At 43.8% G+C, this 13,744-nt stretch overlaps 1 protein-coding gene across 4 annotated transcripts; it reads left to right on the forward strand.

The window, feature by feature from the left end:
- Positions 1 to 500: 500 nt before the first annotated feature.
- Positions 501 to 8,435, forward strand: CBLL1 (Cbl proto-oncogene like 1). Of its 4 annotated transcripts, none has more exons than XM_066989772.1 (6): positions 501 to 619; positions 3,256 to 3,423; positions 3,764 to 3,864; positions 4,076 to 4,159; positions 4,945 to 5,018; positions 5,576 to 8,435. In XM_066989772.1, the coding sequence occupies exons 1-6, from the start codon at positions 607 to 609 to the stop codon at positions 6,615 to 6,617; spliced, it is 1,482 nt and encodes a 493-aa protein (XP_066845873.1). In that variant the 5' UTR covers positions 501 to 606; the 3' UTR covers positions 6,618 to 8,435. The 4 variants fall into 4 exon arrangements, with proteins under 4 accessions (XP_066845873.1, XP_047924521.2, XP_047924520.2 ...); XM_048068564.2 differs by lacking the exon at positions 501 to 619 and adding an exon at positions 877 to 1,156 and having other exon boundaries at positions 3,767 to 3,864; XM_048068563.2 differs by lacking the exon at positions 501 to 619 and adding an exon at positions 878 to 1,156.
- The last annotated feature ends 5,309 nt before the right edge of the window (positions 8,436 to 13,744 follow it).

Consider the following 13,744-nt stretch of genomic DNA (forward strand, 5'->3'; position numbering starts at 1 on the left):
CTCCAACCCCTGCCCAAGCAGGGACACCCAGAGCAGGCTGCCCAGGACCACGTCCAGGTGGCTTCTGAAGGTCTCCAAGGAGGAGACCCCACAGCCTCCCTGGGCAGCCTGTGCCGGCGCTCAGCCACCCACACAGCGCAGAAGGGACCCGCCGTGCCCCAGGCTGTGCCCGCTGCCCCTTCTCCTGGCCCTGAGCCCCCTGCCAGGATCCCGCCGCCACCCCCTCCCCTCACAGACCACCCCCAACATGGCGGCAAGCCCCACTCCCACCTCCCCCTCCTTCAGTGCGCATGTGCGGGATGCCCGGCACTACAACTCCCAGCATGCCCCGCTCTCCCGCCGCCATCCCGTCAGCCACAGCGGCACCACCCCCATCCACCCATCCACCCCTCCACCCCTCCACCCGGCCCCCCCCCGGTAACGGAGCCCCGGTGCCGCCCCCCCCCCATACTTCCATACCCCCCCCCCGCCCCCCCCGCGTGCTCCCAGCCCGCAGCACGGCCCCGCCGGCCCTGCCCCGCCGCGCCCCGCTTCACGCCCCCTTCACGCCCCCCGCTTCCGCTTCCGGCCTCGCCCTTCCGCTCCCAGAGCGCCCCGCGCCGCGCCATGGCCCACACTGGTGAGGAGCCGGCGGCGGGGTCTCGGCGCCTCCCGCGCGGCCTCGGGGCCCCTCAGGGTCCCTCAGGGCCCTCCTCGGCCCCCGGGCTGCGGCCCTGCGCTACGGGCGGGCAGCGCCCGGCCTCGGCTGGGCCTTGGGGCCGGGGGCCGGCGGGGGGCGGCGGGGCGGGTGCGTGGGGCCCGCTCTGAGGGGAGCCGAACCCGGCCGCGTGCTGGGGGGAGCTCGGGGAGCGGCCTCGGGCTGCGCCGGGGGGGGGGGGGGTGTCGGGTTGGAAATGAGGAGACATTTCTTCTCAGAAAGAGCAGTCAGGCACTGGGACGGGTTGCCCAGGGAGGTGGCAGTGTCACCGTCCCTGGGGGTGTTCAAGGAGAGGTTGGACGTGGTGCTTAGGGACAGGGTTTAGTGGGTGACATTGGTGGTAGGGGGTGGTTGGACCAGATGATCTTGGAGGGCTTCTCCAGCCCTAACGATCCTGTGCTTGTATGATTTTAAGAACCCCTGGAACTCAAAAATATAACCAAAGCAAAGCTCATGCAGGTGGTACTCTAGGCTTCTGTTGTATCTTCTCTAAGTAGTTAAATGCTTTGGGTACTTTGGGGTGGGGCTTAATTTGGGGTACTTTTTGTTGTCATTTCGTTTGAGACTTAATCCTGCTGGATTTGCATGCTCGTACTGGAATCTATTATTCTCTTGTAAATATGAATGTCTAAAACTTGCTCGTTTGGTTCAGCGAGTGTCTAAGTCACGCAAATACTGCTAGCTTGCAAAGGTCTTGGGCAGCGTCACAGCGTAACTGCTTCCTACCAGCAGGTCAGTGGAGCATACAAAGATTTGCTTTAGTTATATATTATATTATATTTAGTTTTAGTTATCCATATTTTCAGGTGGACTGAGGTCTTTGTGGACTTTTTGGTCTGTAGTAGAGTCTTTTTCTGTAGTATAGTTAAAAATATCCTCCCAGCAAGTGGAAAACAGGCAACTTTAGCATTTACCGTTGCCTCTGATGTGCTGGCCTGTCTCTCTGTAAACCTGGTGTCTGAGTTGTTTGCTTGCTGGGTCACCTGTCCAGCCAACAGGACAGCCTGAAAAAAGCAAATGAACCAGGTTTTGTTGTCTTTGCTGGTTTGCGTGTTTCCTTTCAGAGTGAAGCAGTGCTACGGGAAACAGGTTTATCTAGCTCAGAAAACCAGGGGCTCTTGGTGCTGAGGTACAGTGACTGTCAGGGCAGAGTCCTAAAGTGAAACTTTGTTGCAGTTCCTAATTTTGGTGTTAGGTGTTGAACGATTTATAGCAAGACCCCTTTTTTTTCTTTTTCCTGTTTTTCCTTTGACTTGTTGTATTGCATAGGGAAGCTACAAGCTTTGAGGAACAGTAATTCACGGCAGGCGAGGTGCAGAGCACAATAACGGGGCCCAATGGAGCCCCGATTTCAGTGTCGTGGTGCCTTGGTGGTGGTCCCGACTCTGTCCCTGTGGTGGGCTGGCAGGGCTCACACCCCAACAGCTTGTGGCACAGCTCGGAGGTGGAGCACGCCCCCCCTTAAACGTTTCCAGCCTCTGACGTGAAGTCCTCTCATGACGGACCAGAAATGACAGCAACGTTAAATATTTATGTCTTCACTTTTCCAATCAAAAGCGTGGACAGGGCTTGAATCTGAACGCTGTAAATAAAAACACCCAAACCACATCCCCGAAAATGCTGGCGTGTGCACGAGGCTTCCAGATGAAGTTCTTGGGTGATTTGGTTTCAAAATGTGAATTTAACTGCTGGTTTTCCTTATGCGTATACCCACCTAGTTCCTGTAGTGGATAAAGATGTAAAGGCTTCTGAATAGGAGCCTAATAGTGTTTTTTGTAGAAGTTTGACCCTTGGTTGCAAAGGGCTGGTAGGGATACGTGTTGACAAGATTTTCAGTTAAAATGGAAGTGAGCCGGGTAGATTTGTGAAGGCCATAATTTAGTTTTGGTGTAAATGAGAAGCTGTGTGGTGGGTTAAGGTAGACGTACTGAAAGCTGGGGTAGTTTGTGCCTTGTACCCCCTTCTTTGGTGTTGCTTGTTGCATCGTCCCCTCCAGACTATCTTGTGGAGCCTGCATGTGCTTAGGCATGAGTCAGGCAGTTTCTTTTTTCCTTTGCCCTGGCACTCAGCTTTAAATCTGGTTAATGAGAATTCGGTAGTGGAGAACAGTCGGTGTCACTTTAGCAAGGAAACTACTGCGTACCCTAAGCACCAACATTTCTGTGATTCTTTATGCTAAACCTCTGAGTGATATGTCGAGGTGCTATGAGTTAATGTGGAGACTAGTTTCCTTCCAGCCTGTAAACAGTTCACATGAACTGTAAAAATGCTTTCTCGTAAGAAATTCTATGCTGTCAAGGTTGTACAAAGAATTGACTCTTCAGTAGTGTTCATGCTGTGATAAGAGCTGTACAGTTACCCTTTTTTTTCCTACTGTGCAAAAATGACAGACTAGTTTTGTTTTTTTTAATAGCTTAGTTTCTAGAGGTAGATTTCCTAAAACCATAGTTGTTTTGAAAACAATTCCTGTTTATATAATAACTGTTCGGTTAATATTTAGCCTCTTAAGACACTATTTAATAACTGAGAAATAACAAATGCTTTTCTTTCTTTCACAGACAATGATTTGCAAGGAACAAATAGTTCAGGATCATTGGGTGGTCTTGATGTTCGTAGAAGAATCCCTATAAAGCTGATCTCAAAACAGACCAATAAAGCCAAACCTGCCCCTCGGAATCCCAGAAATATGAACAGGATGCCTTCCAAGACCCAAGCTGGTGATGAAGGTAAGTAAATACTACAAACACCAGCCCTGTAAGAAGGAAGCATGTTATTCTGCAGCTCCAGTCAGTTTTGAGGACCTGGGATCCGAGGTTCTGTACAACTGCAAAGCAAGTTTCACATTTCCAGGCTCTGCTGTGCTATAAGGAATAAATGATGCCAATTCCCAAAATGCATTCTTACTTTTCTCATTGTACGTTCTCGCAGAATGGGCCCAGCAGGCTGGGAATGTCGTGGCCTTTCTTGATTATTTCATTATAAATGATGCATGCGCTTAACAGCAGCTGGTGTCAACCGGGGAAGTGTTGTAGTTGGCTTGTCTTCTCCTCTTTCTTCTTCCCACAGAAGAATTTGATTATAATGAAGAGGAGCGGTATGAATGCAAAGGAGGTGAGATGTTTGGAAATCAAAGGAGATTCCCTGGACCCATTTTTTGGGATTATAAGGTACAGTCATGTTTGGAAAATCATGGATCTCTCTTTGAATACTTTTTAAAATAACAGTGCTTACTAAAAACACATTCTCTGCCTTGTCGTGTTTGTGGTGTTCTTGCTTCATTCTCAGTTAATTCAGAAGTAATGTGTTGGTTGATGATGATTGAAATGAGCAGCTTTAGTGATTTTTTTTTTCTCCCTACCCCTTTCTCTCTTCTACCAGATAAACCTGCTGGGCGAGAAGGACGATACACCTGTCCATTTCTGTGATAAGTGTGGGTTGCCCATCAAAACCTATGGACGCATGGTGAGTGAAACCATCAGTGGAAGCAGCAGCCATGGTTTCCCTTTAGGTACAATTTGGTATTGCTGTATCACTGCGAAGCCTCTAGGGATGGTTTATTCGGATGTCTGCAGAAAGCAGCAGCAGAAGAATATCAGGATAGAACCAGGGCCTTAATTACTGAAATGTTTTGTTCTGGTCGAGTTTACTTTGCTCCTTGATTTAGAAAAGTAAGCTTGAAAGTGTTAAAATGAGAAGCTTTAAAACAAAAACCCCAAAATAGGAACAAAAGTCTTTCAAGTTCAGTGGTTTTCGATCTTGTACCAGTTGGCTTTAAAAATAATCTTTTTATGTCACTGGGTGATTGGCAACCAAGGTAGAAAACACTTTTTATGCCTTTAAAACTAGTGTAACTAATTCCTAGAGATTTAGATTCGTGTGATGTAGCAGACTTAGGGCTCTGACTCGATGATTGTTGATGATTGATGATGCTTTTAAGACATTCCCTGCTTGCACATAAAGTAAGTGTAATTAGACTGCATATACAGTTTCTGTAAAGGTTCAGTATTACTGGAAAACTTAACATTTTTACCTATACTGTTTTTGCCAGCTCCTTAAAAAAAAAAAAAAAAAACTTGCTTTCCCAAGCCCTGGACTCAAACTGTTTTTGAACTGTTCTATTTAAAGTAGACTGTTAACTGCTACGTTATATCTGTTTGTTTCATAAGTAACTGAAGTGCTTCTATTATTAGGAATTGTGTGCTGTGGAATGACGTATCTTGTCTTGACAGAGCCTTTTTTTCTTCTAGATACCCTGCAAGCATGTTTTCTGCTATGACTGTGCTATACTCCATGAGAAGAAGGGAGACAAAATGTGTCCAGGGTAAGTTCTCCTGAAATTTGTTCTTAAGGGAAACGTAGGAGAGAAAATTAAATGCCTCATTTCGGATAATGTATTAACGTTTCTTATTTATGTGCACTTAGGAGAGGTAGCAGAGTGCTCTTACTGCACCGCTGGATTACAGTTTCATATCTCACAGTTAATAGAGTGTAAAAGATTAATGTTTACGTTGCTGTTTAAATATTTGTGTAGATAAAGGGTAATTGCTCGAGTTTGAAAAGGAATAAAAAGCTGTTTAATTACTCAGTGTCACTCTGGGTAAGTATTAAAATGCCAAGGGAATTTGTGACAGAGGGTGATGCTATATCTAAATTTCCACCCCATGAAATGTTGGTTATTTCACAGTTGTATTTGGAGGCTTACAAGTTTGTTTAACTTCAAAATCAACAAAATGTTTTTCATTGCTGCAGTGGGGGGAAAAACATGATATCAAATTTGGATAATTATGGCAAAATGGTTGACTTCTAACAACAGCAACAACAAAAACTTGCAGATTATTGTCTGTGATGACAGTAAACTAATTTTTTCTTCTCATTCAGCTGTAACGAACCCGTGCAGCGAATCGAGCAGTGCGTACGAGGGTCTCTCTTCATGTGTAGCATTGTTCAAGGGTGCAAGAGAACTTACCTGTCGCAGAGGGACCTACAAGCTCACATCAACCACCGCCATATGAGAGCTGGGAAGCCCGTTACTCGCCCTCCGCTCGAGCCCGTTCATCCTCCGATTGCCCCGCCACCTGCTGAAATTCCTGAGCGCTTCATAATGCCGCCTGAGAAGCACCACATGAGCCACATTCCGCCAAAGCAGCACATCATGATGCCCCCGCCTCCTCTGCAGCACGTGCCGCACGAGCATTACAACCAGCCACACGAAGACATCCGTGCCCCTCCGGCGGAGATGGCCATGGCTCCGCCGCCGCCCCGCCCGGTCAGTCAGGACACCTTCCGCATCTCCACGCGGAAACACAGCAACCTGATAACTGTTCCCATTCAGGATGATTCCAGTTCGGGTGCTCGAGAACCACCTCCGCCAGCCCCGGCACCCGCTCACCATCATCCCGAGTATCAGGGGCAACCGGTGGTAACGCACCCTCACCATATAATGCCTCCACAGCAGCATTACGCGCCACCCCCACCACCACCTCCACCAATAAGCCATCCTCTGCAGCATCCTCCCCAGGCAGCAGGCACTCCTCACATGGTGTATAGCCAAGCTCCTCCGCCACCAATGACCTCTGCTCCTCCTCCAATAACCCCGCCACCTGGACATATAATTGCCCAGATGCCGCCATACATGAATCATCCTCCTCCGGGACCTCCCCCTCCTCAGCACGGAGGCCCCCCCGTAAATGTAAGCGCGCCCCCTCCCCACCACTACAACCCTAACTCTTTGCCACAGTTCAGTGAAGATCAAGGGACTCTTAGTCCCCCTTTCACGCAGCCGGGGGGGATGAGTCCAGGGATTTGGCCAGCTCCACGAGGGCCGCCTCCACCTCCAAGAATGCAAGGGCCTCCTGCTCAGGCCCCTCTTCCTGGACCACACCACCCTGATCAAGCCAGGTACAGACCCTATTACCAATGATAGGAGCAGTTATATGAATAGAGAGTGCTATGAAGAGGATAAAACTATATACAACAGCCTTTTAATTAATTGTTGGGGGGGGTTGTTTTTTTAAATACTGTCATTTTGACTGTAAGACGTTTTTGGGTTTGGATCTTTAATGATTTTTAAGCCTTGGATGTAGGACTCTGACTTCAGATACTCTGTAGTGCTAAAATAAGTGGCTTAGTAGACCACAGTTGCATTTTAACAGAACTTCTGTCTATAGTGTGGCTAAATTGTCCTTAAGATGAACGCTTGTAATATTTCTTCCTGGAGAAAAAGAACACGTGTTGTACCATTCTGAATATTGTTTTTGTTAAATCCAACGTTTAGTTTCACTTGTGATACATTTTTGTTAACCTGTGTACAATAATTAAATCAAAACATGGTTGTAAAAGTGGTGGGTTTTTATGTGAAGTCAACACAGACACGGTTCCAGGACACTGTTTTGGCACTAATGCTATCCAAGTGGGAAACATAAGGGGAAATATTAAGGAAACTTTGATATTTTTACTAACATCTACTGTTACTTTTAATGAATTCAGGCTATGGTGAATTCATGACACTAGAAATCAGACATCCAAACACTGTATTTCAGGTTTGTTGGGTTTGTTTTAGTTTCTTTTTTTTTTGTCTTAATTTTTGCAGTATCAAGACCAAGATAAATTTATCGGAAACGCAGCTTTGGGTGTGACACGAAACCAGGTTATGATGTTACGGGTGTGGGTGGTGGTCTGGGGGCTAGTTTTGTTTGAGAAGATTCTGTTTACATGTACACTCCTCAGTGGTGTGAATTCAAATTATTTTGTTTACTTATGGTTATGTTCGTGTGGAAGTGGCCATGAACTGGCTTGCCATGTCTGAGAGAAGCAGATTGTTTTTGGTCGTGAAGTGGCATTTACCTCTGTCACTTTATATAATACTTACAGTTGGAAAACTTCCCATTTGGTAACATGAAAGAAAGGGTCTGAAATCCCTTATGTAGATATGAAAAGAAAATAATAAAAGCTACACATCCTTCAACTGTTTCAATTTTTGTGCTGCATACTTAATTGGACAGTTAAGAGTCCTTTTTTATAAAGGTGGCAATATAAGCAGGCCCTGGGGGCTGTTTTGACCCCATATTTAGGTTTTATAAGCACGCTCTTAAATATAAGATGTGAATGTTCTCTTTTAGTGCAGCTGGTAGCTGAGCCAGACAGTGATAAGACAGTTTTGAATGTTTGCCTTTGTGTTTCTAATCAATGTTAGTGCTGAACCCTTTATTCTTTTTCTCCAAAATGTCACGTTTCTAGTAGTAGTGATTTTAGATGAAGAAATCCTGTGTGTTTTTTTAAGGTTTGTAATTTCCTGCAGAAAATCTGAATTCTCTTTAAAACCTCACTCTTTCTATTTTGTACTTTTTTTTTTTCCTGCTTCATAATTGTTTAGTTTATCAAAGAGCTGTGGCAGTACAACATTCCCAATTTTGTAGTTCTGTGTCAACCATGTATTTTTTAATTACCTGAGCAAGCGTTGTCTAAATTTGCTCTGTCCTTGACTGCCGTTGATTTCCTTGTGACCACGGGCAAATCTTTCGGTCTACCTTTCAAACAAATGCAGCTGCATGACACCTCTTTGGAGATGTGCAAATAAATTCTGGGATGTACAATAAATTCTGGGGTGTGCAAATGGCTGGTAAGCGTCAGCTGGCCAAAAGTCTGCTTAGCTGTGATGTGCCTGTTTCGAAGACAGAGTTCTTTGGTTTGGTTTCTCTGCAGAATAAGTCATTTTAAATAAAACACTGGCAAAGAAAAAGGTTGGTTGTGGTATTGTGCTGCGGTACGTGGCTGGTTGATGATTGAGTGCGTCAGTGTGCTTGAAGGAGAAAATGACCGCCAGCATTATTTTTTTTCAGTAATTTATAATAAACGCATGAGGAACCTTTAAGTGCTCCCTTTTGTCATTGCTACTAGGAGGTCGTTTGGGGCAGATTTGTGTTACAGAATATAACTTCATTGAGGAGGAAATCCCTGTGTCTGAAGTGACCAACGCTCCTTGACTCCTGAAAGCCAAACTGACGGCTGACAGACCTTTTCTGGAGAGACTTGCTGATGGCTCTTGGCACCGGCTGCGTTCTGTTAGGCGTGCTGCGTGATTTACTTGGGCACCACGTGGCACGCTTCTGTGCAGGGTTAAACCACAACACAGGGCAGTGCGCCAGCATCACCAGCACGCTCTGTTTTGCAAAACAAGGCTTTCTGAAATCAGCTATTACCCATCAAATTGGAGTGATGAGGAAGTAATCCAAATCTCTTCATCATGCTAGTTTTTAGAAATAAATCAGACTATGTGTTTTTGTTAAACGTTACCTAGTCTGTTGTGAAGCAAATGAAGTTTTCATACCTGTGTCCATTGCTGCATTTTTTTAAGCTATTTTTGAAGCGCTTCTCTGAAAATCCTGGGACAGTTTCCTTTAGTTGGTTAAGGGACAAGAGCAGCCCCTGCTCCATCAAAAAGTGCAGAAGATAAACGTATGTCACCGTAGAAACTGTGTGAGAATTTGGGGGTTTTGTTTATGTTTGAGGCAATGATGACTTTGTGCTTGCTGTATAATGACCTCAATATATTACTAAATTTATTATTACCCCAAAAGTCAATGGGATCCCTTGAATCGTTTAATGGATCAAAAGTCTTTGTGACTGAGAAGTTACTGAAGAGTCATCTCCTGTAGATAGGATTTGGACTTGGGTCAAACTTCTGTGTATTGCTTGCATTGGAAGACCTAAATGTGTTTTATGTTTACATCTTGAAGTTTTAAGTTTACCTATATAGCCAAGGGTACCATTAATATTCTCATATTTACAAAATTAAAAGATTTTTGCATTGGTTGAAACGTTACGTTGACAATCGTCTTTGTTTATGTTTTTCTTTGGGGTTTTGTTTTATTTTTAAAACACTGGTAGTTTCAGTGTGAAGTTCAGGAATGCCGTATATTGTATTTCACTGTATGATTAAGGGTCTTTGAGATGGTGAGAAGTACTTTTGAATTCTTTGGATTCCTAGTTGGGTCTTCCTTTAATGACAGACACTGAATCGAGCTGGTTTTATTCTGAACGATTTCCCTGTCAGTGGCAGCGATCTCCCTGCTGAGGCATTGCCAAGCAGATCTCAGGTTTTAAGAGACCCCTGACAACATTAAAATGTTAGTTATTGTGAGATCCTCCAACAGGGCCATTTAAGGGAATGAAAAGGAGTTTGATGATAGTTTGTGTTCACAATGGAATGGATTAAAGGACACGAATGGATGGCCTGAAGACATCAGTGGTTTAAGATTTATCTTCAGTTCCATCTCTAATTTTGCTTAAAGGATCGCCTGCAACCGTGCATGTTTCATGACAAGCAGCTAATTACATGAACACGTACCTTCTTTGGGTTTTGAGAATGCTATGAACATAAAGATTGGGTGCTTGTATGTGGTGAGTGACATTTAAGTGACATTTTTTTTGTGTTCTTTTAAAGAAGAAAAAATGCGTCCTAGATCTAATCCGGGAGAGTTAGAAGTCCATAGTGGATGGAGTGTCCCTCCTTTGTGTTTATGGCTCTCGAGGGAGAGTCAAGTTGTTTGTTAGAAAATAAAGTGGAAGTAATTCATATTCATTTCATGTTGGAGTTTGCAGACATCACAATGGAGTAAACTGGTCTGTCTTCTGTGTTATGTAAAGTCAAGTGCTCTCAGAAGCAAATTTGTGGATAACTTTTTCTCTGTGGGTCAAGTCAGAGCACACCTCTCTCTTCCTAAAATGCTTCCTGCTCTGCAAAACTCGGGTCTCATTTTGTTCATTTTCATCTCGACTCTACATTTCTAAAGGACATATCAGTATTATACAAGTTGTATTTTCACTGGTTTTTACTTTATGTTAAAAACAATTCTTAACAACAGTGAATTCATCTCTGTATGGAAATGGTGCCCTCCACTGGTTCTTCACTGGGTTCAGGAATGTTATATTCATACTGATGGTTCATCTTGAGCGGTTTGTAAACCCGACTAGCTGCATTTCTTTGGGCAACATGAATGACAGTAATGAAGATTAAAGCTCCTTTTAGTCTTGACTTAGCCACAAGACATTGTGACTTCAGAAGCTTTTCCTACTCTGAATTTTATTTGCTTGTTCTCTGAATGTGGGGCGTTATCTTTTTTTCCAGTTTTAATTTGGTTTCTGAGTGCAAAAGATTAACAGAAATTAAAAGACTAAAAAATCCAGCATGCATCCTGAAAGATGTGGGTGGAATAGCAGCAGGAAGCTGTTAAGTTGGCTCAGTCGTCCTGATGCTGTTATCAGTGAGTGCTAACAGGACTTAGAAGTGTAACACGCTTCTGTTAATGGAAAGAGGGATCATTCGTGTTCAGACACAGGCAGGAATGCTCCATTTCTGTATGGTAGTGTTTTGTAGTAGAACTGCAGCTTAAGTTATTAAAGCAAAAGAACAACAAGAAAAATGATTTTAAATAGACATGAATACCCTCCAGTCTGCAGTGTTTTATTCAGTTCTGTTTGTGAAAAACAATACCTGAACACAGCTCCAAAATCAATGGTGAGTGATTTCCTACACTAAATCAAATTACCTGAGTGCTAATGAGAGCTCCTGCACTTGTTCCTAGCCATCCCTGGGTCAGGTAAACTTCCAGGCATTTTCTTAGGAAGCGTAGAGGAGCAGATGTGGAAAGAGGAGCATGAGAAGCAAGCCGTCTACATTTGGCACAGGGATGAGGAATGGAGAGCTGTAATCGGTGTTTCTTTTCTAATAGCATTTACAGATACTTTTTCCTGTTTCCAAACTATGAACTTGTAGTTAGAAATTGAGAAAACTATGGGCTTACATGTTATAAAACTCAATCAGTCCCCAGGCCTCAAATAACTGAGTAACTTTGATTTTTTTGGTTTGGTTTCCATGTTTCACACAATCTCTTCTGCATTACAAAGTGAAAACCAGGCCTGGGAGTAGGCTTGAGCGTCTCAGGCTCTTTGGCTTCTGTATTTTTCACCCCTTTGTAGGCTCTAAGATGGTTATTACGAAGTTACCAAGCATCTGTGCTGTGCTGGGGAGAGGTGGGCTCAGAATATGTCCTAATGGATTGATGACACCAGCCAGCTCTCCAAAAAGAAAGCAGGTATGAAATGTGCCTTTTCGTTTATTCTTGAGTAAAGGATTAAAAAGCACTGTGTGGTATTGCTCTGACCGAGCAGTAACTGCTCAGTGGAAGAGCAAGCTTTGGGTTTTCAAAGGTCCCTGTGTCAAAAACAAGCCGGTAGAGCTGCATTGCCACCACATCCCACGGCAGAGCAAGACTCTGTGCTGCAGCCTGCATGAGGGTAAACTACCAGGAGAAATGTTAGTGGTACGAGAGAAACAGAAAGTTGAATGCAGAAATAACCAGGAAAAAAAAAAATACAGAAATCACATAAGACATCAGAAACACAATGCTGTTGTCAATGCAAGAAATGAGCGGGTGGTTAAGAAGATGCCAAGTATTAGGAACAAGTGAAGTGGGAGTGCAAGGCTCTCTGGTTAAGGCTGTCTGGGTCTTGCATCCATTTTAGAAATGGTGAATTGTTTTGGAAGGTGAAATTATGCTCTGTTGAATTCTAGTTTTATATCTGGTAGAAATCAGAAGGCTTGAACTAGTTTTGTCAAGGTACTTGGGTAACAAGTGAAGCACATTATGACGTTTTGATTTTTCCAGTTGTTTGCATAGCACACAGGGCATTGTGCTACATCAGGAGAGTCATTAGTTTTAAAATTAATTGTTCTGAGGAGTGCAACTGAGAATACTTTTTCTTAAGCTGAGGCCTGTCGGTACACTCAATGTTTTTGACGAGAAATACGTGGTGTCTGGTGTCTTACCCTTTTCTTTTCTTGCTTCCACCAGACTGACTTGCCTACACTAGTAATGTGTGCCCGAGTCTGTGCCAGTGCGTGCGAGCACAGGGCTGAAAGGAGCAGCCCCAGCCAGGAAGTCTAGCTTCTACTGACTCCAGTAGGATGTAGTACTGAGATTCCATAATTGCATTAAGCAAGTTAGATATTTTCTTCTCTTTTTCTGAGTGAGAAGGCTATTCCAGAATCTCACCATTGTAAAAATTAGGAAACATCTTCTAATATCTAGGTTATGTTTAGCTTTAGCCAGTTTATACTTTTTTCTTTTTTCTTCCCCTCATATGCTATTATTATTATTATTATTATTTATTAATCTTACATAGCTTTTCTTCTCTCCTGGTTTAAATCTCTGATGTATCTATAACCCTTCTTGTCAGCCCTTGAATACGGGCTCTCCATTCCACAAAGATCCTCATAGCTCTTCTCCTCTTTAGTTGCAGTTTGATTTCTTCTTTCTTGAACAGGCGGGCTCACTGTGAGCGTTCAGAGCATTCAGAGTGAAATCTCATCCATGCACTGTGCAGCAGCACTAACAACTATCTTATTCTGCTGGAGAAACAAATCTGCTCTGATACAATCTATGGTTTTTTGAAGGTTGCATTAGAAAAGCAGTTGATTGACATTCTGACCTCAGTCTTCAAGGTTCCCTCTTTCTTTTTGTATTCAAGAGCTCCTCAGTTTAATATTATCTTCCAGTTGCCTTCGGAGCCTCCTCATTTTAATGTTATCTTCCAGCTTGACTTTATTAGCAGATTTCATCAGATAACTCCAGATTTTTGTAACAAACAATTAATGCAAATATTTAACACATCAATCCTTCCTCCACCCCAGTACTTCTATTTCAAAGCTCCTACTCGTCACCTCCTCCTTAGTATAACCCATCTTCGCCTTTCAGTGCCTTTGCTTATCCCATCTTCTGTAACCACATTAACTGTTGCCCACCTGGCTCTGCATGGTAGGTTTTGCTCGGGTCTAGAGAGATGAAATATATGGCATTTCCCTTTGGGAGCTCTGTTTGCTAACTGGTGGTTATGTGAGCTATGATGGTTAGGTGAGCGTGGCATGCATACATCTACCTTTTACAAACGCAAGCCACATTTCTTCCCACATATTCCTGTCTGGTTTTCCTTCAAATTTTGTTCTGAAGTCTTGCATACTACTGAGATAAAAATCATGGTTCTTATTTA

The sequence above is a fragment of the Anser cygnoides genome, chromosome 1 (assembly GCF_040182565.1).
Source record: "Anser cygnoides isolate HZ-2024a breed goose chromosome 1, Taihu_goose_T2T_genome, whole genome shotgun sequence".
Lineage (NCBI taxonomy): Eukaryota > Metazoa > Chordata > Aves > Anseriformes > Anatidae > Anser > Anser cygnoides.

What these genes read in the sequence shown, in the direction of transcription:
- CBLL1 (XM_048068563.2), top strand. Translation starts at nt 1,102, where the DNA reads ATGATTTTAAGAACCCCTGGAACTCAAAAATATAACCAAAGCAAAGCT. An exon ending in GACCCAAGCTGGTGATGAAG is followed by an intron (nt 3,424 to 3,763) that starts GTAAGTAAATAC and finishes TTCTTCCCACAG; the next exon opens with AAGAATTTGATTATAATGAA. An exon ending in CCATTTTTTGGGATTATAAG is followed by an intron (nt 3,865 to 4,075) that starts GTACAGTCATGT and finishes CTCTTCTACCAG; the next exon opens with ATAAACCTGCTGGGCGAGAA.